The sequence below is a fragment of the Salvia miltiorrhiza genome, chromosome 4 (genome assembly GCF_028751815.1).
Source record: "Salvia miltiorrhiza cultivar Shanhuang (shh) chromosome 4, IMPLAD_Smil_shh, whole genome shotgun sequence".
Lineage (NCBI taxonomy): Eukaryota > Viridiplantae > Streptophyta > Magnoliopsida > Lamiales > Lamiaceae > Salvia > Salvia miltiorrhiza.
The window spans coordinates 47,858,248-47,881,323 of record NC_080390.1 but is presented as its reverse complement, the minus strand read 5'-3'; the positions used below and the strand labels follow the sequence as shown (position 1 = coordinate 47,881,323).

General features: G+C 35.8%; 2 protein-coding genes across 2 annotated transcripts; one reads left to right on the top strand and one right to left on the bottom strand.

Moving 5' to 3' along the window:
• Positions 1-5,557: 5,557 nt before the first annotated feature.
• LOC131023534 (uncharacterized) lies at positions 5,558-6,943 on the top strand. Its single transcript, XM_057953079.1, has 3 exons — positions 5,558-5,738; positions 6,183-6,364; positions 6,488-6,943. Exons 1-3 carry the CDS (start codon positions 5,558-5,560, stop codon positions 6,941-6,943), a joined length of 819 nt encoding a protein of 272 aa, XP_057809062.1.
• Positions 6,944-14,501: 7,558 nt separating this feature from the next.
• On the bottom strand, positions 14,502-19,623 carry LOC131023921 (dolichyl-diphosphooligosaccharide--protein glycosyltransferase 48 kDa subunit-like). Its single transcript, XM_057953573.1, has 13 exons — positions 19,183-19,623; positions 18,966-19,102; positions 18,448-18,573; positions 18,103-18,156; positions 17,854-17,970; positions 17,028-17,083; positions 16,874-16,915; positions 16,337-16,412; positions 16,169-16,240; positions 15,692-15,817; positions 15,516-15,620; positions 14,962-15,045; positions 14,502-14,833 (listed from the first exon to the last, which is right to left on the bottom strand). Exons 1-13 carry the CDS (start codon positions 19,457-19,459, stop codon positions 14,786-14,788), a joined length of 1,320 nt encoding a protein of 439 aa, XP_057809556.1. The 5' UTR covers positions 19,460-19,623; the 3' UTR covers positions 14,502-14,785.
• Between the last annotated feature and the right edge of the window lie 3,453 nt (positions 19,624-23,076).

Below are 23,076 nucleotides of genomic sequence, written 5' to 3'. Positions count from 1 at the left end.
ACAAATCTCATAACAATTTATTTAAAGGGTTAATAGCCGAAAAATACACGAACTATCACCGAATTTGCATATTGCACATCACCTTCAAAAATAGCTTCAGAATACATCATCTTTTAATTTAGTTGTAATTTGCACACGCATTGACCACCACCTTGATCGGTGTTGATGTGGCGCCGGATTTTTCCTTGCAAATCCGATTGGTTTGGTTGGTGGAGGCGGCGCGAACTGGGTGGTGAGGACGGAGCTGTCCTTGGAAGTGCACTGCCCACCACAGCGGCGCCTGCTGAAATAGAAGAATGACGGTGACGACGATTTTGAGGAAGAGGATGCGGTGGTGACCGGAGGAAGAAGGGGCAGAGCGGTGTAGCCCAACGGCGCGAGGAGGTGACGTCTTGGTGTTTCGAAGTCAAATGGCGGTAGATCCAGGCGGTGGTTGTGGGTTGCTGATAGAGGCGACAACTGGAGAACCCTGGACAGGCTAGGGTTCAGTTCGACTGAAAGGGAAGGCTCAAGCTCAGCCTTTGAATCGGAATGGGAGGCCGGTGATGGCTCGCTGGATTTTGGAAATAGTGACGGCGACGCAGAAGGCAGTGGAATTTTCTGGGATTTCAGGATTTTTTTTAAGTAAATTCTTCAAAATATCAAAATGACGTCGTTTTGCCCATGTGGCTTGCCAGCGTGTAAAAAAAGCCACGAGTAATGCTATATTGCCATGTAATGTTAATACTGTCCACGTCATCGCCGATCAAACTTAAGAGTTGCCGAAATTTTCGCCGTGTGCAATTTACAACTAAATTAAAAGGTGATGTATTCTGAAGCTAATTTTAAAGGTGATGTGCAATATGCAAATCTCGTGATAGTTTGTGTATTTTTCGGCTATTAAATGTATACCCTTCAAGCCACATCACACCTTTTCCTATGAAAATCACCCCTACACTATTATTGTCGCTTTTTTTTTTTCTCTCTCTCTTGGGTTAAGTATCAAATGCGTCCCTAACATAGAGACCCTAATCACGTATAGATCCCTATAGTCGATGTCGGTTCAACTAAACCCCTTAAGTCCTTAATTTCGTGCAATTAGCCCCTCCGCCCTAACGGCCGTTTAACACGGTTAATTATTTTAATTTTCTTGGTGGTGGAAACGCGCGGGAAATACGTCGGAAAGTGAAGAGCAGCAGTTCCGACCCCATCTGCAATCTCCTTAGCAGATGCCTTCCATTCCCTTCTGCAATCTCAACTGCGTGGGGCGATTAGTGCGCAGACTCCAAAAAACGTGAAGAAAAGCCAAAAACAAATTAACTGAGAAGGTGGAGAGTTGCGGATCAGAGAGTGAATAGAATTGCTTCAGATTGGAACAAAAGCCAAAGAACATTCCCCCACAATCTCCTCCGTGAAGATATCACAGTAAACTACAAGACAACCGCCTATACATACACCTACAAAAATACAGAGATAGATTGTGTGTGTGGAAGAGGTATATAATGTGTGGAGTGCGTGTCCGTTTCGGTTGAAAACCGGACAAAAGCGAATATTGTCAGCAACGATGGAGATTCTTCAGATTTGGAGTGGGATTTGTTGGCTACTACCACCTTTTTTTTTTTCTTTCACTGATTTTCTATCAATCCATTCTTGTTTGCCTCAACTCTCAAAACATCTTCATCGTGGATGGGACATCAACGACAGCAGCAGCTCGGAGTTGAGATTGGAGATCGCGAAGGGTGCTGCGGATCAGCGTCAAGGTGGAGAGGTCGCAGATCCGCCGCCAAGTGTGTTTCCGGCGAGTTTCCGACGAGCTTGGCGAAGAAGATGACGTGGGTCCCACCACCAAGGAAATTAAAAAAAATTAAAATAGTTAAAGGTGTTAAACGGCCATTAGGGGGAGGGGCTAATTGCACGAAATTAAGAACTTCGGGGGTTTAGTTGAACCGACCTCGACTATAGGAATCTATACGTGATAAGGTCCTCTATGTTAGGGGCGTATTTGATACTTAACTGTTTTCTCTTTCACCAGAATAACAACATACTCCCTCTCTCTATAGAAAAATAGAGTTTCACTTTGAATGTGATTGGAGTTGTGTGGACCCTACTGCAATAAATAAAAGTGGTAATTTTTTTATGGACAAGGCAAAAAGAAAATTGAGGTGGTCTTTGATACAACCAAGTGTATCGTGCAATCGGGTTGCACCCTCACTTAGACCCTGACTCGAATCTTATAAATAACATTATTTTGGGTGTGGTCAGCCCGGTTGTGGGCTACACCCGATTGTACTCAAATTTTTGTGAAGAAAATTATGACAAATTTTTCATGGACGAAGGAAGTACGTGGTTTGAGTAGTAAAATTTTCAAATTTATCTTATGCGTATTTATGTTTAACATGATGCATATTTGTGTTCAATAATTTACATATTTCTAATTAATTGTATGTATATTTTGAATTTAACATTCAACGTAAAAAACTTTGCTTGTACATTTATTTCTATTAAAAACTTGTTTAAAGCCTACAAGGAATGCATACAATTTCAACCATTGGATAAATAAGATTGAATATATAACATTGCTTATGAATGGCCAAATGTGCAAGAAATGAGAACGAATTTGGAACGTCATATTTCAAATTCTATGTCTTACATTAATTTATTTAAATTTATTGTATAAAAAATAACAAATAAGTCAAATTAAATCTATGAATAAGTCCCTTGTAATACATGAATAGTCGTTCAACTATATATGCAACCTATGTAATTTCAATGTATTAAAATTAAAATAAATATATAAAATAAAAAATTATTAATGTGGATTAATCAAAAGTGAGTGATGCTCGTAAATAATACTCATAATAGCTATGTAACATATCATTCATCTATTTATATTACCCACTCCGTCCCACAGACATGTTCTTATTTTTTTATTTTCGTCCGTCCACGAAACATCTTTCTAATTTATTTTTGAAAATAATTTCACTAATTATCATCCTTACAATTCTAATATATTTACACTCTTTACCACTAATAGATCCACCATTTTTAAAAATAATTCCACTACCTATCACCATTTTTTTTCTTATTTGTGGGTCTCATTATCCACCCACCAAATATACAACTAGGAGGGTGTTTGGCTAAACTTATTTTAAAGAGCTTATAAGATGTAGTTTTTTACGAGCTTATAAGTTGTCAAAGTGTTTGGGTAATTGAGCTTATAAGCTAAAAAAAAAATAGTTAGTGAGAGAAAATCTTTGTTAGAGAGAAAAAAAAAATATGAAATTAGAATTATATATGATAAAAATAAAAAATTATAGTTGAATTATTTTGGTAATATGAAAGTTGCTTATAAGATAATGAGAAAATAAGTTGAGATAAATAACTTATTTTTTGGAGAGCTTATAAGCTCTTGGTATGCATGAATTGAATGGATTTTGGAAATGAATGATAATGAGAATGGAATGGAATAAAACATAGGATTCGTATGGTTGGTATTTACAATGAATGAATGGATACGAATGAAATAAAATTGACACGATAATAATAATAATAATAATAATAATAATAATAATAATAATAATAATAATATTTATATTTTTTTATTTATTATCATTGTTTTACTATTATCATCATTAATTATTTTACTATTAATATTATTTATTCATTATTATTATTATTAAAATTATTTTACTAATATTATTAATTATTATTATTATTAATTATATTATATTATATTATTACTAAAGATGTTTTATTATTTTTACAATTATTATTTATTTATTTATTATTATTATTAAAATTATTTTATTATTTTTACTATTATTATTATTATTATTATTAATTTTATTATATTATTTTATTAGTTTTGCAATTATTATTATTTATTATATTAATAATGTTAAATTATTTTATTATTATTATTATTATTATTATTATTATTATTATTATTATTATTATTATTAATTATTTAATTAAACAAATAAACTTTCATTATATAGTAATCTCATATTCGTGGAAATACATAATACTATGGGGGAGGGGAGGAATGACTAATCTCATATGCATGAGAATAGACATTCTATAGGGAATGGTGATTCTCATTACAAAAATAATACTCCGTGCCGAAACGAATGTTGCCAACTTTAGCGGGACGGAGGGAGTATCCCTTAGTTTGCTCCTCTGTGTTCTCAATGGTTTGCTTATCTTCTTTTTCTTTCCTTTATATAATAATCGCAATTTCATCATTACAAAAATAATATCAGCCATAAATTTGAGAATGGACGCAGGAATCACCATTCCATTCTCATTCCATTCCTGCATACCAGTCATGCCCTTGGAGCTTATTTTTACAGCTTATAAGCCTTAAACAACTTATTTTGCCAAACATTTTGAAGGACCTTATAAGCTTCAAAACAGCTTAAATAGCTTATAAGCTCAGCCAAACACCCTCTAGTTTTTCTTAAAACATGTGTTGCCTCCCATTAAACTATGTTTATTAACAATCACCTCAATCACTCAACCATCCACCTATAATAGCTTTTCTTATAAACACTTGTAAAAATGCCCTTTTTCACTTATGAAAAAGGGCATTTTTACAAGTGTTTATAAGAAAAGGGCATTTTTGCCTATTAACACTAAATAATATATCTCTTTTTCTTATCACTAATATTCATCATGGCCCAATCACCTCTATTTTTAGTAGTTTATAAATAACCACTTCAACTATCCAATCACAACATTATATATAATTATTTTATTATTATTTTAAATCATAATAATTTTAATAATATTAAATATAAACTAAACATTTTTGAATTGGTGTAGACCTCTGGGTGTATCCTAAACCCTTACCCCTATGCATATTAAATATTGTTGGATTGGGGGTAGACCCCTGGGTTATCTACCCTAAATAAGTAATATGCATTTTTTAGTTGCATTTTTAGTTCTACCCTAAATAAGTAATATGCATTTTTTTTAGTTGCATTTAATTTCAGTTATATGTTTTGTTAGAGTTAGTTTAACTCTAAGATTAAATTAATTCATTTTATGAATTAATATTCTCTTGTTTTATCTTTTTCATTAATTATCAGTTAAGAGAATTAATATAACACTATATATATATATACTCCCTCCGTCCCAATATTTAAGACACAATTCATTTGGGCACGGAGATTAAGGAGTAGTGGTTTAGGTGTTAAAGTGATATGGCCCACCTCCATTAGTATTTTGATTAGGTATTGTTTAATGAATTATTTGACCTTTATTTTAACTTTTGACTTCAAATTTTAAACTTAAAAAATTTAAATTCGAAAATCTAATTAATTTAATTTCTGCCACATTTTTTTATTCCTATTTATTCCTTTTTTCTCCATTAGCATTTTTGTTCATGTCACCAAAACTGCCGCTGCCAAAATAGCCGAAAAACACAAAGGAAATTCATGAAAAAAATGGCGCCACTTTTCAATTAAATTTGCCACCAAAAGGGGATGTTTCAACCCTATAAAAGGGGGTGTTTGCACATTCTTACTACACCAAAATTTGGACAGCATTTCGCCCCAAATTCGTCAAAAAAAAGAGAATGACAAGAAGGAAAGATCTCAGCGGGGCCGAACGACAAGCCATTGCTTTGTTTCTTCTTCAAAACTCATCAAATGGGAAGCTTCACTATGGAACGGCCAAGGCAGCCATGGAGAAATGGGGATGTTGTCGGAGTTCTATCGCCCGTTTGTGGAAGGCTGCAAAGGAAGAACATGCACAAGGTCAGTTGGTCACCGTTCAAAGCAAAAAAATCAGTAAGAGTCGAAGGAAAAGAGTGCACATAGATTTGGAACTCATTTCAAGTCTTGAATTGCACAAAAGGGGTACAATTCGAAGGCTTGCAACTGGCATAAACTGCTCAAAGAGCACAGTTGGTAGATGGATATCAAAGGGGCTGATCAGACCTCATTCTAGTGCCATTCGACCAGATTTAACAGCCCCCAACAAGCTATTACGGCTCCGGTTCTCTCTAGAACAAGTTGTGTATGACAGAATATGAAATGTCCTCAAGTTCAATAACATGCACAATGTTATTCATGCTGATGAGAAGTGGTTCTACATGAGCAAAGTAAATCACAAATTTTACTTGACTCCAGCAGAAATCGACCCACACCGCACATGTAAAAGTAAAAAGTTCATCAAAAAGATTATGTTCCTATGTGCAGTGTGTAGGCCGTTGTTTGATGAAGATGGAAGTGTATTATTCGATGGGAAGATATGGATTTTCCCGTTCACTGATATGGTACCAGCGAAGCGAAAATCAAAGAACCGAGAGGCTGGAACCTTAGAAGAGAAGCCAATTCAGTCCATCACTAAACAAGTGATGAAGGACATGTACATCTACAAGGTATGGAGTTCACAGGAGCTATGTATGAATTGTAACTCAAAGATGATTGGTTTTATTATGTTGAGCTCATTTTAGTTCATGTGTAAGATCAATAATTTCAGTTTTTTCTCTCTATGTATACAGCTTATACCTGCAATCATGGCCAAGTGGCCCCAATTTGCAAGCAAAACTATATACATACATCAAGATAATGCTAAGCCCCATATAAAAGATGATGATCCTGATTTTAGAGCAGCTGCAAGTGCGAATGGATTTGATATTCGAATTATTCATCAACCTCCAAATAGTCCAGACACCAACATCAATGATTTAGGTTGGTTTAGGGCTATTCAAAGCTTGCAAGTGCAGGCTGTTAGCTCAAATGAAACTGAACTAGTGCAGGCTGTGCAGAAATCATTTGAGGAGCTTAGTGCAGTGACTTTAAACAATGTGTTTTTGAGCCTACAAGGCTGCTACACTGAGATAATGAAGGTTAAAGGGCAGAATTGTTATAAAATCCCACACATGAAGAAGGGGATGCTTGCAAGACAGGGAAATTTGCCAATGGCATTAGAGGTCCCTAAAGAGCTAGTACAATAAGAACAATCTCACCCTTTTCACAGGCGGTAAGTAGATTTCGAGGAACCGTCGGACCGTCGGAGTATAGCCGCTCAACCATTATGGGGTGTCATCGTCGACAGCCGCCTCCTCCCTCTCTCTGAGGACGTCCTCTCCTTTCTCAGTGCATAAGAAATGGAGTAAATCGGACTCCTCTTTCTTCATCGCGAGAGAGCGTCGGCAGCGAATGTAACGCCGAATCATGGGCCGTCGGATCGGCAACACGGGCGTATCATTCACCGTCAACACCTCATCCAAAGCACCACCGGAGGACTCCTTCGAGGGAGTTAGAAATCCGCCTTCAATTTGAGAAGAATAACCAGGCGGCGGCGGTAATGGAGGCAAAGAAAACCCCAAGGACTCGTCGGATTCCGACTGGAATCCACCGTGAAACTCATCAATATAACCAGGGGGCGGCGGCAGCAATGAAGGCAAAGATTCAAACGGATCGAAGTCCTCCGAATCGGGGACGAATTCACCGTTCGAATAAGAAGCCCAACCTAATTTTTGGCTCATGTACTTTGAGATTTAGAGGTTCTCGAATACAACGGGAGGCGGAAACAGAGTGGACTCACCTCGGAGGAGGGCGGCGCTAATGGAGGTGGATCGAGGGTGGAGGGAGAAAGGGAGGGTGACGTATCGGAGATCTTAGGTGAAGGGAGACGGCGTATCGGAGTTCGAAGGATTCGATGAAAACACTGATGAGATCGAAGGTGAGAGCGGACAGAGACTGAATTGAGGGCTAGGGTTTCAGAAGTAATGGCAGAGAGAGAGAGAGACAGAGCGTGAAGTAATGAGAGAGAGAGAAAATTGAGTATTTATACTCTCATTAGGCATGATTTAATTAGTGTACTTAAATGACTAATTCTTTCCCAAAAAGGAAATGTGTCTTCATTATTGAGACAACCCAAAAAGGAAATTGTGTCTTCAATAATGGGACGGAGGGAGTATATATATTTTCGGTTCTTTTATTTCAAGGGAATTTAATTTTGACTTTGTCAAAATTAAATTTGATTTTGATGAAGTCAAAATCAATTGCTACAATTTCATGTTAATTACCGAAAGTTCAATTAAGGACATGATATTATTATATTAATTATGTAGAAATGCAAGGAGTGAAGAAAAGTGATTATCGGTGGTGCAACAAGCTGGACGGATGTCAAGACTTTATCTTTCATGGTTTTAGGGAATGTTGGTATACATGTACTGTAACAAATTCCTAAACTTGGGGAGCAAGAGCTCATCCCTAGCCACGTTCTAAACCCTAGATTGTCAGCCAAGTTTTCGTGCCCTACAAACTTAGATTCATATCTATAAATAGGGGCAGAGTTCCATGCATTCGGCATCAATTCTACAAGTTAAAAGACTACAAGATATTGAAGTGCAGGAACGTCGAAGCTATTGTTCGAACATCAACCATGACATCTAGTACAAACATACCTTGAGTGGGAGACTCGTGTGCTTTGCAATCCGTGAGTGGGAGACTCGATTGTTAGGACTAGTGTTAGGTTGATTCTTGTTCTAGTATAGCTTCATTCAAGTCTAGTTGTTGCTAGCATATAGTTGATAGGATTAGAAGGGATTTCTTTTCTTTTCAACTTCCGTTCAATTAGATGGATTCTAATTGAATGGTTCATGTATCTTCATTGTAAAAGGAATTTTTATAGTGAACATACAACTGTAAGTCTGTAATTAATTAACATTGCAGTATAAATATTATCTATTGTGCGTACTTTTCATTTCCGTTGCTTAATGCTTTTCTATAGATTGTTGTGTACATTGTTTGAATATTCTACTTAACAATTCTGTATTTGCGAGAGCAACAAAACTTTCATGTTTAATTTTTGTAATTTTCATTTGTTATTGAGTGAATTATCAATTACTCATAATACATGTCAATGTTTAATTTTAATATCATTATAAATTAAAAATAAAATATGAAGTGACACAAAATTAAATTCTTTTAAAAATAAAGCTACGATAATGCAGATAGTTTGGTGATATAGTCTCAAAAAAGCTTGAAATTTGTAGAACTGAAGAAAGAATCATTTTCTCGATCCATTTAAAAATGGAAATATATATATAGGAAAAAGTTATACTAAGAATACTATCTTTCGTGAGAAATGAGAATGATTGAATAAGCCAACATATAGTGTTGCATAAGCTGCTTATAATGACTGAATAATGAAATTCAATTAATTAGATAGAATTTTCGCTCCCTCCAGGATTCGAACCCAGGTAAAAATGTTATTCAGTCATTACAAGCAGCTTATGCAACACTATATACTGTCTTATTCAATCATTCTTATTTATCACGAAATATAGCATTCTTAGTATAACTCATCCCTATGTATATAATGTTATACTATGTAGAGAGGAAAATAGAGAAGAATTTGAAGATGTGTTGAAATAGAGCAAGAGCGGAGTGGTATCTAATTATAAAGAATGAAAAAAAATATAATTTTTTGTATTTCTATTTTTAAAAATATTTTATAGTATAAAAGACATGAAAATTTTATTTATTTATCTAAACAAAATTCTCAAAGTCAATAGAATAGAAACAAGTATCTCTCTCACTGGTAGAATATAGAGCAGATAAAGAGACCACCTTAGTCTTATTTTCGTTGTGGTCGACCATGCCAAAATCCATTGTTTCCATTTTTAATTTGTTTTTTTTTTTTAGGTGGCGTTCAATCACCATTGTCAACCACCTATTGATAAGCATGGTCTACGAAAAATGTTTCATGAACAGAGGAAGTGATAGATTGAATTGATGATATCTTACTAGTCCAAGTTTGCCCAAATATGACAGGAAACTTTATATCGTCGTTTATAACAGATATAGCATAACATTTCACGCGAAATAAAGTTTGCCCAAATATGACAGAAATTTTTATATCGTCATTTAGAACAGATATAGCATAACACTTCAATGGAAATAAAGTGCTATAAATTTTATTTTAACATGGTCTAGTTTTAAAAAAAGATAAAAACTGAATAAATTTGATTCTTTTATTGACTTTAATTGAGTTCATTTTTAAATTTATTACTTGTAGGTTATTTACGTAACATCCCACCTGTTCAATTACATGACAAATTTAAAGAATAATTATTAACTCTACAAAATAAGGAGCCGAGTTTGACTAAAAGAAAATTGTAGGGATGCGAACGAGTAAATATACGTGTAGCGTGAATTGGTCGAAATATACTTCACATACATAATAAATTTCCATGCGTGTGTGATTTAATATAAGGTAACTATCCAAAATGAATTTTTAAATCTTGAACTATCAATTTTATGTCAATTGTATATTTAATCTATTTTTCACTTTTTAAATTTTTAATTAGTAAGGCATATAATCACGTCGTTTTATATAACGTAGATAAAAAAAGAATAATGTTAAATATATCGTGGTATCCAGTGAGTCACGTCAAATTTTTGAAGCAAAAAAAATAAACGAATGGTATAATTGATACAAAACTGATAGTTCAAGGTTTTAAAAAATATTTTTGATAGTTCAGAATATAATTAATAGTGCGAAAATAATTTCAGGTTTAAAATAATATTTACCCATTAATACATTTATAGAAAGCCTACCCCGGTACTCCCTGCATCTACTATTATTCTCCTTTGTCAACTGTAAATAAATTTCCTTGTGTGTATATATTAATATAGGCAAATACTTGGGTGAGACCAAATGTATGGATTAGACGAGTTGAAACAGAACTGGGACGCGGGTTGGGACAGATTGGGCGTGGGTCAAGATGAGTTGGGCGCGGGTAGCCAGTTGAAAAATAAGAATTTAATGTAATTATTGTTGTGATTAAAAGTATCTACGAAAACGCGGATTTTAAGAAAATTTATGTTGTTTATTTAGTAAGTGAGAAAGGGGCCCATAAATTTAAAAAAAAAAGTGAAAAAACTTAATTAAGTTAGTGAATGAAGAAAGGAGCCCAGGAATTAGTTAGTGGAGAAAGGGATCCACAAATTAGTGACAAGTTATATAGTCATTTTGTGATTAAACGACAATTACACTCTTGATGTTAACTCTCTCTCTCTCACACACACACATCAAGCACCATTAATTTAGGAAACACAAAAGCTGCCATGCCTTCGACACTACTATACACGCGGGTCGGGTCGGGTTGAATTCAGTGGCGAAGCCACATGAAGGCTAGGGTAGGCTGAAGCTCACTGCCAAAACTTTATTTTTTATTTTTTATTTAATTAATAGAATTAAGAGGAAACATAACATAACTTGTTTAATTATGTACATTGAGAAGATATTTTCTAAACAATTGATAACAAAAAGATTTTGTAACGTTTTCGATCGATGAGTATACATCAAAATCAATTGTTCAAACAGAAACAATTAATTCGTAATTATTTATTCTTAAGTTTTTGTAATGTACTAGATCTATTTAATGTATGAAAAATATTGTTTGTATCGATTATTTATATGTTTTTTTTAATAATTGCATGTACTGATAAAAAAAGAATTGGTTCGGGGCTACTGCCCTCGAACCCCCATACAAGTTCAACCCCATGAAATGAAAATTCCTAACTCGGCCACTTGTTGAATCTGATCCAAATCCTAACCCATGATCCATTATATTCCCTATGTCCTATAAAAATAGTCCTAAGAAAAAAATGATACGAATTTTAATAAAAATGATTAAGTATAAAAGTGATACGTATCTTAATAAAAATAACATTACCTTTGAATAAAAGTAACTATTTTCCAAATAAAATTGATAATCTTTTATGATAAAAAAAAAATAACATTTGCAAAAGTGATAATCCTTCTTAATGAAAATGACAATGTTGACGAATAAAAATAAGGGTTAATTGCATATAATATCACGAACTTTGCCCAAAATTCATTTTTCTCATGATTTTTAAAATTTTCATTTTTTATCAAATACTTTGACATTTGTTTAATTTTCCCACGAATTTTTTCCCCCTCAAATCTAAATCGACGTGGCGCTGACGTGGCTCGTCGGCAAACGCCATTCCGTTAAATGAAACGCTGCGTTCAGTGTAAATATTACAACCCTAGTTCCTAAATTAAAACATCGTCAAAAAAAAAAAAAAAAAACACAGCGTCCCTCTTCTCGTATTTTCCCTCTTCTTGATTAAACTACCCAAGTATGCAATTCTGTCACACCACCAGCAATCGGCGTATTTCTCGGCGAAGCACTGGCCAACAATCAGCGCCTCCAATGGGCGAAGCACCAGTAATCAGGCGCACTGGTTTGGAAGACTGGAAACACGAAAATTAATTATGAGCTATATAAGCGAGTAATCAACGGCACTGGTTTGGAAGGCCTTGACACGAAGACTTTTACACTGGACTGGAGAGGAACCGTTCGACAAAAGTGGTGGAATGGAAAGCAGTCGTTTTTTTCTAGCGCCAAAAGCAATCTTTAATTTTCTTTTGCCTGAAAAAAATGAAAAATTAAAAGAAATTAGGGCTTTTTTATTATTATTATTTAATATTATAGATGTAATTTAAAATTCATATATATATTTCACGTCAATGTTATGTGTAAACTTAAATCCACATTATGGCTATGTCATTTTTCCAATCATTGAAAAAAAAATTAATGAAAAAATTGAACAAATGTCGAAGCATTTAATAAAAAATGAAAATTTTAAAAATCGTAGGATAAATGAATTTCGCGCGTAGCCTAAAAGTAACAATTCATACATTAAAATTTAAATGGATCAAATTCAAATAGGATTTTCGATAGAGTTTAGACCCAGGCAGCGGAGCCCACATAAGTGCGCCTTAGAGCATCAACAACGGCGGGTGCAATGGCGGGATCGAACCCGGCCTATCGTACCCGCCGGCGTTGCTGCACCCGGGTGCAATGGGGGTGGTGCGATGGAACGCACCAGCAGCGAAAGGGAGCGAATGAGGGGGCGTGTTGACACGCGCCCCTTTTCAAACCAAAAAAAAAAAATTAAATTTAAATAAATCGGCAGAAACCGTTTTTTTTCTTACCGTTGACATCTATCCGTTGCCTTTTTTTTTTTTTTAATTCTTAGCACCTATATATATATCAACAAATACCAAAAACATTCATCATTCTCCTCATTTTCTTCTTCATCTTCTACTTATATTATTTCAACAAATAGCAATGGAAGGCGATTGGAGCAACTATTGGCGTGACCACCCTCAAAATCCATCCCCCGGCGAATCAAATGCTTCCAGGCAAGGATTCTTGCCGTTCACGCAAGAATCGAATGCCTTTCAAGCGGCAGCCACCAATTTGAACCCCCGCTTTGCCGCCGTTGCCGACCCCGAGCCCGACGTGGAGGAGATTGCTTCTATGCCGGCGGCCACCAAACGTAGCAACTATTATCCGTCAGAAACGGTGCTAATTTTCCGTTTGTATCTCGAGCACACCCACGACTCTGTGGTGGGTGTCGACCAAAAAGGAGCGAAGTTTTGGGGCTCCCTCTGCACCCAATACAACGCTGAAAAGCCCCGAGGATCTATTTCACGCGACGTCACGCAAATCAAATCTCACTTTTAACGGGTGGCGAAGGATTCGAAGAGGTTTGAGGCCATGCACAAAAAATGTCACGATCAATGGAAATCAGGCATGAGTGATGGTCAAATCACGGAGCAAGCAGAGGCAATGTGGCTAGCCGAGTTCCGTGTTCCGTTCCGGTATCCGCATGCATGGAAGATCTTGCGCGAGTCCAAGAAATTTGCAAGTCTCGGCGAGGATGTCCACTCCGATGTCCATTCGGACAAACGATCCAAGGGCTCTGACGGTCTTGCCACAACGACTTCTAGCGACGCGAGTATCTCCACCCGGCCCCAAGGGCAAAAGGCGGCCAAGAGAGACAAACGGAAAGGCAAGAAAAAGGCCGAAGAGACGTCGGAGGATAACCAAAAAGCTCTCGGGTACATGGCGAATATGGTGACTGCAATGAAAACGTTCTCACAAGTTCAACGTGACCTCGTCGATAGCATGTTGATGAGCCGGGACACCTCTCAAATGAATCCGGACGAATTGGCGTTTCACATGTGCAAGGTGGCGGAGATCAAGCAACGAAACAACATCCGCTAGATTTTTAGGATTTTTTATTTTATGTTTGTTTTAATTTAAGTAATTTAGGATTTTAATTTCTTGTATTGCAACTTTAATTCAATCAATGTAGGATTTGAATTTGAATTCAATGAAATTTTAATTTATCAATTATTATAAATTTAAAATGGAAACTAAAATAAAACTATATCAAAAATAAAATTAAATCAATTGCACCCAAGTGGGTGCAATACCATTGCTGGAGTGGGTGCAAGGGTTGTTGATGCTCTTATTTCTTAAATAAAACTGGGTAGGGTACACAAGCAACATTATAAAAAAACTTGAATACTCACGTTACAGCTTTTCCTCGTTAGTGCAAATGGCTTTACCAAACAAACAAAATAAGCAAATACGAAATCACCCGGAAAACACAACCGAATAAATTAATAAACCTGTTACTCAAACAACTTAGCAAATAGTTAGTATAATAATGAAATTTGAAGTCCAAAAGAAACTTAGTCCAATATAATAATGTGATGCTACAACAATAATTCATCGTAGAGATATGTTAAATGTTGAGAATAAGTCATCAACGATGCTCTCTCCTAGTCTCCTCTCTTTCCCTCAACCAAAATTGTTCTTAAATATTACAGCTACAATCAGTGTAATCACATGTTTCAAGTAGCAGTAAATTAGAATTGTGACCTTTATCTATGTATTCAACAAGTTTGTGTTTTCCTAGTCCATTTTGAAGGTGGAGCTAAATCCATCACAACAATTCTACTTGTTGTAGAGGTAAACACCACTGAAGACGAAGAATCCAGCCATCTGCAATAGTTCAACCAAGTAGTCAGTAGATACATCGAGATAATTTCCCTGCGGTTGTGTAAGTTAATCACTTCATGACACCCACACACAGTACTAGAAACACATGAGAGAGAGAGAGAGGTGTTTACCATGGAAAATGAAGCTCCATAATATGGAAAAGCTGTGGTGATGAACCTTTCATATTCATTATGTTTGAATGGCCGAACAGGAATCTGCAAAATGATCAAGTCTCATCCGTGACTTCTATTCCTTATTGGCATGTTAAAGTTAAGGCGGGAAACAAATGTGCATTCTTTCTTAATGTCATAGAAACCTATAGCAGATGTTGTGTATCTTCTGTAAGTATACTATTATTCACAATCACAAAATGAAAATGGGAATGATCCAAATACAAGTGATGTGCATGAATCATCATTTCCAAGCTTGGCACAAACATAACATGTTAGCCTCCTAAGTTTAATCTTATATCACAACAAAGGCAATAATGCCATTCAAGCAAGTTAAACAAATTGCTCTTTACTCTCGGATGAGTCAGATCTCTACTCTGAACGGATTTCCAGATACTTCTTTCAAATTAGAAATCCAAACTAGTCCATTTCTTCAATTACTATTTTCTTATCATGTATTAGGACTTAGGAGCAACTGAAAGCACAAAATTCACCAGAAATTACTGATGACTCACCTGCTTTGAAAGCGATAAAGTAGTGTATCCCAACTTCTGATACTCAACCTTAAACTGGAAAACTCCATAAACATCTGGCACCTTGAATGAAGTGTGATAGAGCCCCTGCAACAAATGCAGACATGTGAGAATCCTGGTGTTTTACAAACCGTAACATGATCCTTAAGTAAAAATACCTTCTCATTTGTTGACAAAGTTTTCAGGACATAGGGGCTCATCATGTAGAACTGCACCTGAACGTCTTTTGAAACATGTGGTACCCAACCACTTCCAGACCATTCAAAAATTTCAAAAGAAAATTCCTGCAGGTATATCATTTTTATCAACCAGAGAGAGAGAGAGAGAGAGAGCTCTTGTTTTTTGTTCATTATGTAGTCACTCAAAGAAGATAAAGAGCTGGGATGTTAATTTTTTCTTTGATCTGAAACATGAAATGTATATAAGTGTGCAGAAAGATTAGCAAAGAAGAATAGCAGGCATCGACAACAACCAATTGCGTGTGTTGGCCAAGCGGTAAAGTGGTTAATACAAGGCCAAAGGTCTTGGGTTCGAGTCCACCGTGGCGCGGCCTTTAAATTTCTTTATTTAATACTGTTAATCTATCAAAAAAAAAAAAAGAAGAAGAAGAAGAAGAAGAAGAATTGCAGGCTCACCAGGTCATCATTGATCCTATACATCGAAGGCTCTTCAGTTTTGCCAACTTTGTTGTGTCTAAGATTCACAGCCTAGGATTTGAGAACAATCAATTAACTCAAGTTTCGAAAAAAGGACATGTCATTTGACCCTGAAAACGAGAATTGACATTGCCACAAATAGATCACCTTCAGATGACCCCTTTCATGGAAAATCCATTTGCTAAGTTCAGTAATAAACTGTTCATTGCCAGATTTCTCATACCTGTCCACACATTTAAGATATCTGTAAGTCACATCCAGAAATAGGAAAGCCACTGACTGCATAAAATTCTCTTCCTCCAGTAGTTCATATATAATTTTAAAGCATGAGTTCAAATAAGAAAATTTAGAACCTTAGTAGTTAGTATTCACAATTAGAAAATAGAAACTACTAAACACCTCTGTATGCTATATTTAATTAACTGTGAGTTGATATTGGATCAGAGAGGTCATTTATACTTTGAAGACTGCAAAGAATAATATGCACTCTGCCCAGAGACTTCAACATGCTATGGCACTATTTTCCTTCTAAACATGAGATAAATTTAGCTTAAAAGTTAAGAGAGCTAAAATTGTCCAATCATACGAGATTGTATTAAAGATGCAAACTTCCGAAGAAACTGAACAGAGATTGAGCATTTGCTAGCCACATAGAATACAAATATAGTAGAGAGCTTCACTCACTTATTTAAACTCCCACTTTTTTGCACTCCTGCTCTGAACAACCTGGTCAGGGATGCAAACCAGCATTAAGCACTCTGGTGAGCTGTATCAATAAACGAACCGACAAGGAGAGATGAATATATAGATAATAGTAATATTCAAAGAAACAGCACACCTGTTGCTGAACATGTCCAATGAACCAGATATCATGATTCGTGCATCATTCCTAGCCTGCATCAATTCATGTTATTATATAGCAAGAAACTAGGTAAATGCAAAATTAAAACAAAAGCTGCAAAGTATGAATGATAAAAGCATAATCATCTATGGCTAGCTCACAAATCAATGCAAGATTAAGAAGACAACCTTTACAGCTACACTAGTGAACCAATTGGTCTTACACTGTAACATGCCCATAGCTTCAAAACAGAAAATCAATGCTGAAAATTTGAGGATGCGAAAATATAAAAAAAAAATAAAGTTATTGTTCATAGAAAGGTAGGTATAAAGGGGAGGCAAAGACCCAGAAAGACATCCTATCAACAAAGACTCGTTATACTAAAGATTTGACGCAAGGGCTTAGTTGTTTGTTGCTGTTGTTCTTATTGTAGCTTATAGAGGAAGAATTATCTGCTTTCTCATCAGAATTTTCGTGCGACCAAAATGTTGGTAGAGAGTTCATTGAAAGGTGAATAGGAAGAAGCAACACAAAACTGCAGGTGGAGTTGAATTATAAAATGATACAATCTTACATGAACTGCAAGTCAATTTAATAAATGATCATGCCCTCAAATAAACATCTAGTGTTTCTATTTAAGAGCCAAAGGAACATTGTTTGTACTGCAGGGTGCAATTGCAATGAAGGCTAAAAGATAGATAAATATGTAAACTGATAATTTTAGCTGGTCAACAGATGAAAAAAAAAACACATTTTGAGAGTAAGGCCGAGAATTCACCAAGTTTTGCATAGAGGGGGAATAAAGCTGAAAGATACAAAGAACCTGCACAACTGAGACTAGTGAGATGGCAGTTCCATAGAGCGATGGTGGCAGGCTAGACAGCTTTGAGCTAGGATTAGTGGAATATGAGGAAGACGATGCAGAAAGAGCCTTTAAAACCTGAAAATTGGATGGAGACCACAGCAAAAGGTTAGTGTTGGAAGCCTGCCATGAGTTGAAAATATTTTTTAAACAGTTAGGTTATGGAAATTTACAGTACAGAAAAGTCTAAAGCAATAGACTTCAACATACCATGTTATTTCCAGGATTCAATGAATGTCCAATCCCTTTGAAAAGCACAGGAGCCTGTCTCAAAAATACAACATTTTTACGTAGAAAATGTAAAATGATTCATTGACAAATTTTCAATGCTTGTTTCTCAAGTGGAACGCATGCATTTTTGAAAGACAGGAAAGTGGAAATAAAAAAGGTTGCAACAAAAATATCACTGTGCCTAAGAAGTGAGAATGCAACATAAATTTAGATCATTGATGAAACACATGTGCACATGAGCACACAAGGCATTCACATGGTCAAGTCACTTGTATAACCACATATGTAAACGATGAAACCAGATCCACATCTCAGAAAACTGACCTCGATTTTCTTGTTTCCCAGAATAATATCAGACTGAATGAAATTATCAGCAGCAATTAAGGTATGATCTCCCTCAGTTTCTGATACAGCATAACTAGTGTGATCAACAACCACAGCAGAGGGATCCTGCAGCATAACAATATCATCGTTACCATGTAATAGATATCACAACCAGGATATAGTAAACATATCCAAAAGTATTTATTATTCAGCAGCAAAGCGAAGATTTTAGTATAAGTTTGTACAGCAAAGATGTGATTATACATAGTACACTGAAGCATAGTAACTTGGTTTTTGAGTTCTAGACAGATGGATAGTGCAGCATGAAGCATAGTTCAGAACCTACAGATACTGGGGGCAGCAATGCCTTTCTCCCCAGCATTGTATCTTGGACAGCTCTCAGTTGTTAAGCAGGATTGGACCGTCGGACATGCTTAAATTATTGAACATCTCTCAACACAATTCTAACACGTAGTATCAAAATTTAATACCAAAATTAACAATAATAAATCACCCACCTCATCAAAATCCACCCCGCATTCAGCTGCAATGTTCCGAATCAAATCCGATGCGTTCGCATCCGCCGCCAAAATCAAGTCATGCCCGGAATCAACAAAATCCAAAACCCCGTCCATATCCAATGATCCTCCAAAACCTAAATAAATCATCATCAATCAGAAAAAGAAGAAAACGAATTTCTTTATTTAAAAAAAAAAAAAATAGCAATCAGCTTACGCTCGGTGGAAGGGGATAACAGAATAAGCCCATCGTACATGTACTGTCCATATCGCTTGACCGCTATGGCGGGATCGTCGGCGAGCTTGAAATCGAGATCGAAACCTCGGGATTTTAGGGATGAGAAGAATAGGGAATGCGAGGATTTGAGGGAGAGATCGTCGAGCAAAACAAGAATCCGGCGATCGGTTGGGTGATCGGCGGAGAAGGAGGAGACGAGGAGAGGCAGGAGTGAAATCAGGTTGAATAGGAGGAAGGCGAATTTGGGCGCTGCCATTTTTGAGTTTTGAGCTAAGGGTTTAGCAGCAAAGGCAGTGACAGTGCTGCGAGTGTAGAAGGCCCAAATATGGCTGGGTGTGTGACGCAAACACTTGACTTGTTTTAATTCAAGGTTAATTTAACTTAACTTTTTCTCAAAATTGCCAACAATGCCTTGTTTTGGTGGCAAAGTCAAGGCGTCCAAAATTTTTCTTTTATAAGAGATTTTGGGTTCAATTTCGCCTTGCGTATGCAATAATATTTTTTCACTTTAAGTGATGTGATGATGTTTTTTTTTATTTTAGGTGGTGTTATATTCCAACCTGGGGCGATAATATTTTTGTGAGAGATCTTGAGTGGGTTCAATTTCGATGATATTTTTCCACTTTAGGTGATATTGTATTACAATCTACGTGCAATAATGTTTTTGTGAGAGATCTTGGATGGGTTCAATCTTGTAATACTATTTTCTCACTTTAGATGGTGCAATGATATTTTCTCACTTTTAATGATGTTATATTCCCGCCTACGTGCGGTGTAATTTTCTCACAGTTATGGATACTTCCTGTAATTCTAATTTTTTTTAAAAAAAAAAAAAAAAAAAAAAAAAAACAACGTGTTCTCAAAATTAGTGTTGTAACTTTAATTTCAACAAATTAAGAGCAACACCCAAATGATGAATCTCAGGAAAGTAATGTCCAATATGAAAACCCAACACGATGTAAGCATATGATATCATATCCCACTCATCACTCACAGAAAAACAATCATATACTCGATGACTGGTGAGGATTGAACCCAGAATTTCTAAGGTCGACCTGAGGGCCGCCAGCCCAGGCCCCAATGTTACAATCTGTTCGAGACTGGACCTAATTATCAGATCTAATCATATTGTGTTGTGCTAAATTGCCCCATTTCAAACCATCTAAAATGTCAAGGAAATTACATTGAACTAAAAATCATACTACCAAACAAGGAAATAAAATTTTTATGGTAAATGTGTCCGTTATAGTCTAGTCTTATATGTCAGGTCTTCCTCATCGTTTGGACCGGGTGAATCCGCTCTTGTCCCGTCCTGCTTCATTCAAGAATTATATATAAATGCTGTTGTCACTAATAACAAATGATATTTTTTATTAACAACAAATTAAATAATATTTTATTAATAACAAATGAAATCATACACATAAAATATGATATGAGATGTTTTTTTTGTAAAAATAAATGATACTTTATATAAAAATAAATAATACTTTACACATGATATTTTTGATATATACAAATATTATTTTTAATAACAAAAAATATACTTCATCAAATGGGCTGGGACGGAGTTGGAGCAGGCCGAGAGGGACTGGGCGGGTATGGATTGACCCACATCAAATGGTATGACGGCCGTCCCTATTGGAGAATTGGTGTAATTTAATTAAGAGTTAATTGCACCAAATATCATCAACTTTGCCCGAATTTTATTTTTCCCAAAATTAAAAAAAAAAACATTTTTTATTACATATTGAATTAGTCGTTTTTTTCCCCCCACGATTTTTAGCTCCGGTGACCGAAAAATTGATGTGGCGCTAATGTGGATTTAAATTTGCACATAACATTGATGTGGAATATATATTAATTTAAAATTACTCAAATCACACAAAAAGCCCTAATATCACTTGAATTAGAAAAAAAAAATCCCTAATAATCGTTTGTCTTATTCTTCAACAAAAACCGGCTGTCTTCTTCTCTCCATCCCAATCTCGCAGGCCGCCATCCATCAAGCCGCCACCCATCTCGCGGTCGGGTCGCTATGGGCCGTCGGCACCCACTGCCGCTTGTCTTCTGTCGCGCCTCTAGTCTTGTGTCTTTCATCGCGCCACCAGCCGTTGGTCTTCATTCTCGCCACTCACCCGCTGTGGCCCGGCCAACTCCGCCACCGACGGCTGAAATACAGAACCGAATTGTCTCTACAAATCATAGCTCGTCCCCTTAAACGCAAGCCTTTCGCCCCTCACCCTCTCGTACGCCTCTAACATCCCTTGATTCTGTTACACCTCTTCACTTGAAGATCGCCGCGATTCTTGTCAAGGTTTTGCTTATCTCTTTACAAAGATAATTGCACATTATTGTCTTTTGCTTCTCTCTCTCTCTCTCTCTCTATATATATATATATATATATATATATGCTTATAAGCCAAGCTAATTACAATAAAATTCACAACTTTCATCAAAATAATTTTTTACCACGATTTTTAAAATTGAAATTAAAGGGTGACTGTTTGAGGTGTGATGATTTTGATGGGAAAAATCGCACTATAATATTCATACAATGACTATGCAATGATTTTAATTTAAGTCGTTTATCGCGCTTTTCTCCTAATTTTCTGTCAAATTTCGCATCATTAGCGTTCCACTCCTACATATTTATTCACACAGTTTGCAGGATTGAACTTGTAGCAGCTATTTTTGGGATTCCTTAATTGGTTATTTTGTTTTAGGGATTCCATGTGGGTGATGCAAATAGGGTAATCTTTGTGCCGCCTAGACAAAGGGGTAGACCAAGAGGTGGAGGGCCTAGAGGTGCTGGAAGGTCTGGAAGTACAAGTGATCTAGCATCAACCACAAAAGAGTTACCAACTCAAGAAAGCCAAGCGAAGCAGTTGTGGAAGTAATGTTATTGGAGAAACTAACGTAATTAAGGCTTGGATTAAATTTTTGATTGAGCTACTAAACATACTCTTTTTGATTGAGGTACTCTATAAACTCTGATATCAAGGCCTTGATGAAATTTTATTGCTTTTGGATGATTGCTCCTATATAATTTTACTTTGAATAATGGATTTTTTTGGAAATGTCTATTGGTTACTAATCTCCAGCATATTACCTTTGCTTTAGGCTCATGAATACCAAAGCCATAATACATGAACATAACACTTAGTAAGGTAGAGAGGAATTCTCGGTGCGTGCGTGAAGAATGAAAAAAAAATTATGGGAAAAATAGAATTCGGGCAAAGTTTGTGATATTTGGTGTAATAAAAAAAAGCAACCTTTTCAATCTCTGGAGTATGGCGTGTGCTGGCGAGCCACATCAGCGCCACGTCAACTCCGATCTATAGGAAAAAAAAATCGTGGAAAAATAAATGATTAATTTAATCTATGATAAAAAAATATATTTTTTTAAATTATAAGAAAAATAGAATTCAGACAAAATTTGTGATATTTAGTGCAATTAACCCTTTAATTAAGTGTATTACTAACTTGTTTGATGGATGAAAAGAACCATACAAATTTCTGTACTACAAGTTGACAAAGTCAAAAGAGATGCATAACGATGAGAGAAATGAGTGGAAATTCCTATTAGATTTTTAAAGTATGAATGCATTAATTAAATCAAAGAAAATAAAAGGCATTGAACTTGGAATCCTGCACGTGCGGAAGCCCGTGCGGTGGGGGGGTTAGGTGGTGACTCATTTTCCTATTGAAGCTTTTATTGTAAAGGATAAGTTCAATGAATTGGACCATGGATATATGTGACTGGACGAATTTTGTTTGCTTTTTTTTCTTTTTTTTTTTTTTGATTGGCGGGGGGTGCGGGGGGCGGGGGATGGAACATAATTTAAAGTTTTTGGATTATATAACTATCAA

Coding starts and splice junctions, on each gene's coding strand:
- LOC131023534 (XM_057953079.1), top strand. CDS start 5,558: ATGACAAGAAGGAAAGATCTCAGCGGGGCCGAACGACAAGCCATTGCT. Junction 5,739..6,182: donor AAAGGAAGAACATGCACAAG/GTCAGTTGGTCA, acceptor TCCTATGTGCAG/TGTGTAGGCCGTTGTTTGAT. Junction 6,365..6,487: donor AGGACATGTACATCTACAAG/GTATGGAGTTCA, acceptor CTATGTATACAG/CTTATACCTGCAATCATGGC.
- LOC131023921 (XM_057953573.1), bottom strand. CDS start 19,459: ATGGCAGCGCCCAAATTCGCCTTCCTCCTATTCAACCTGATTTCACTC. Junction 17,971..18,102: donor TGAATCCTGGAAATAACATG/GTATGTTGAAGT, acceptor TCCAATTTTCAG/GTTTTAAAGGCTCTTTCTGC. Junction 17,084..17,853: donor CACTAGTCTCAGTTGTGCAG/GTTCTTTGTATC, acceptor GAATTGATGCAG/GCTAGGAATGATGCACGAAT.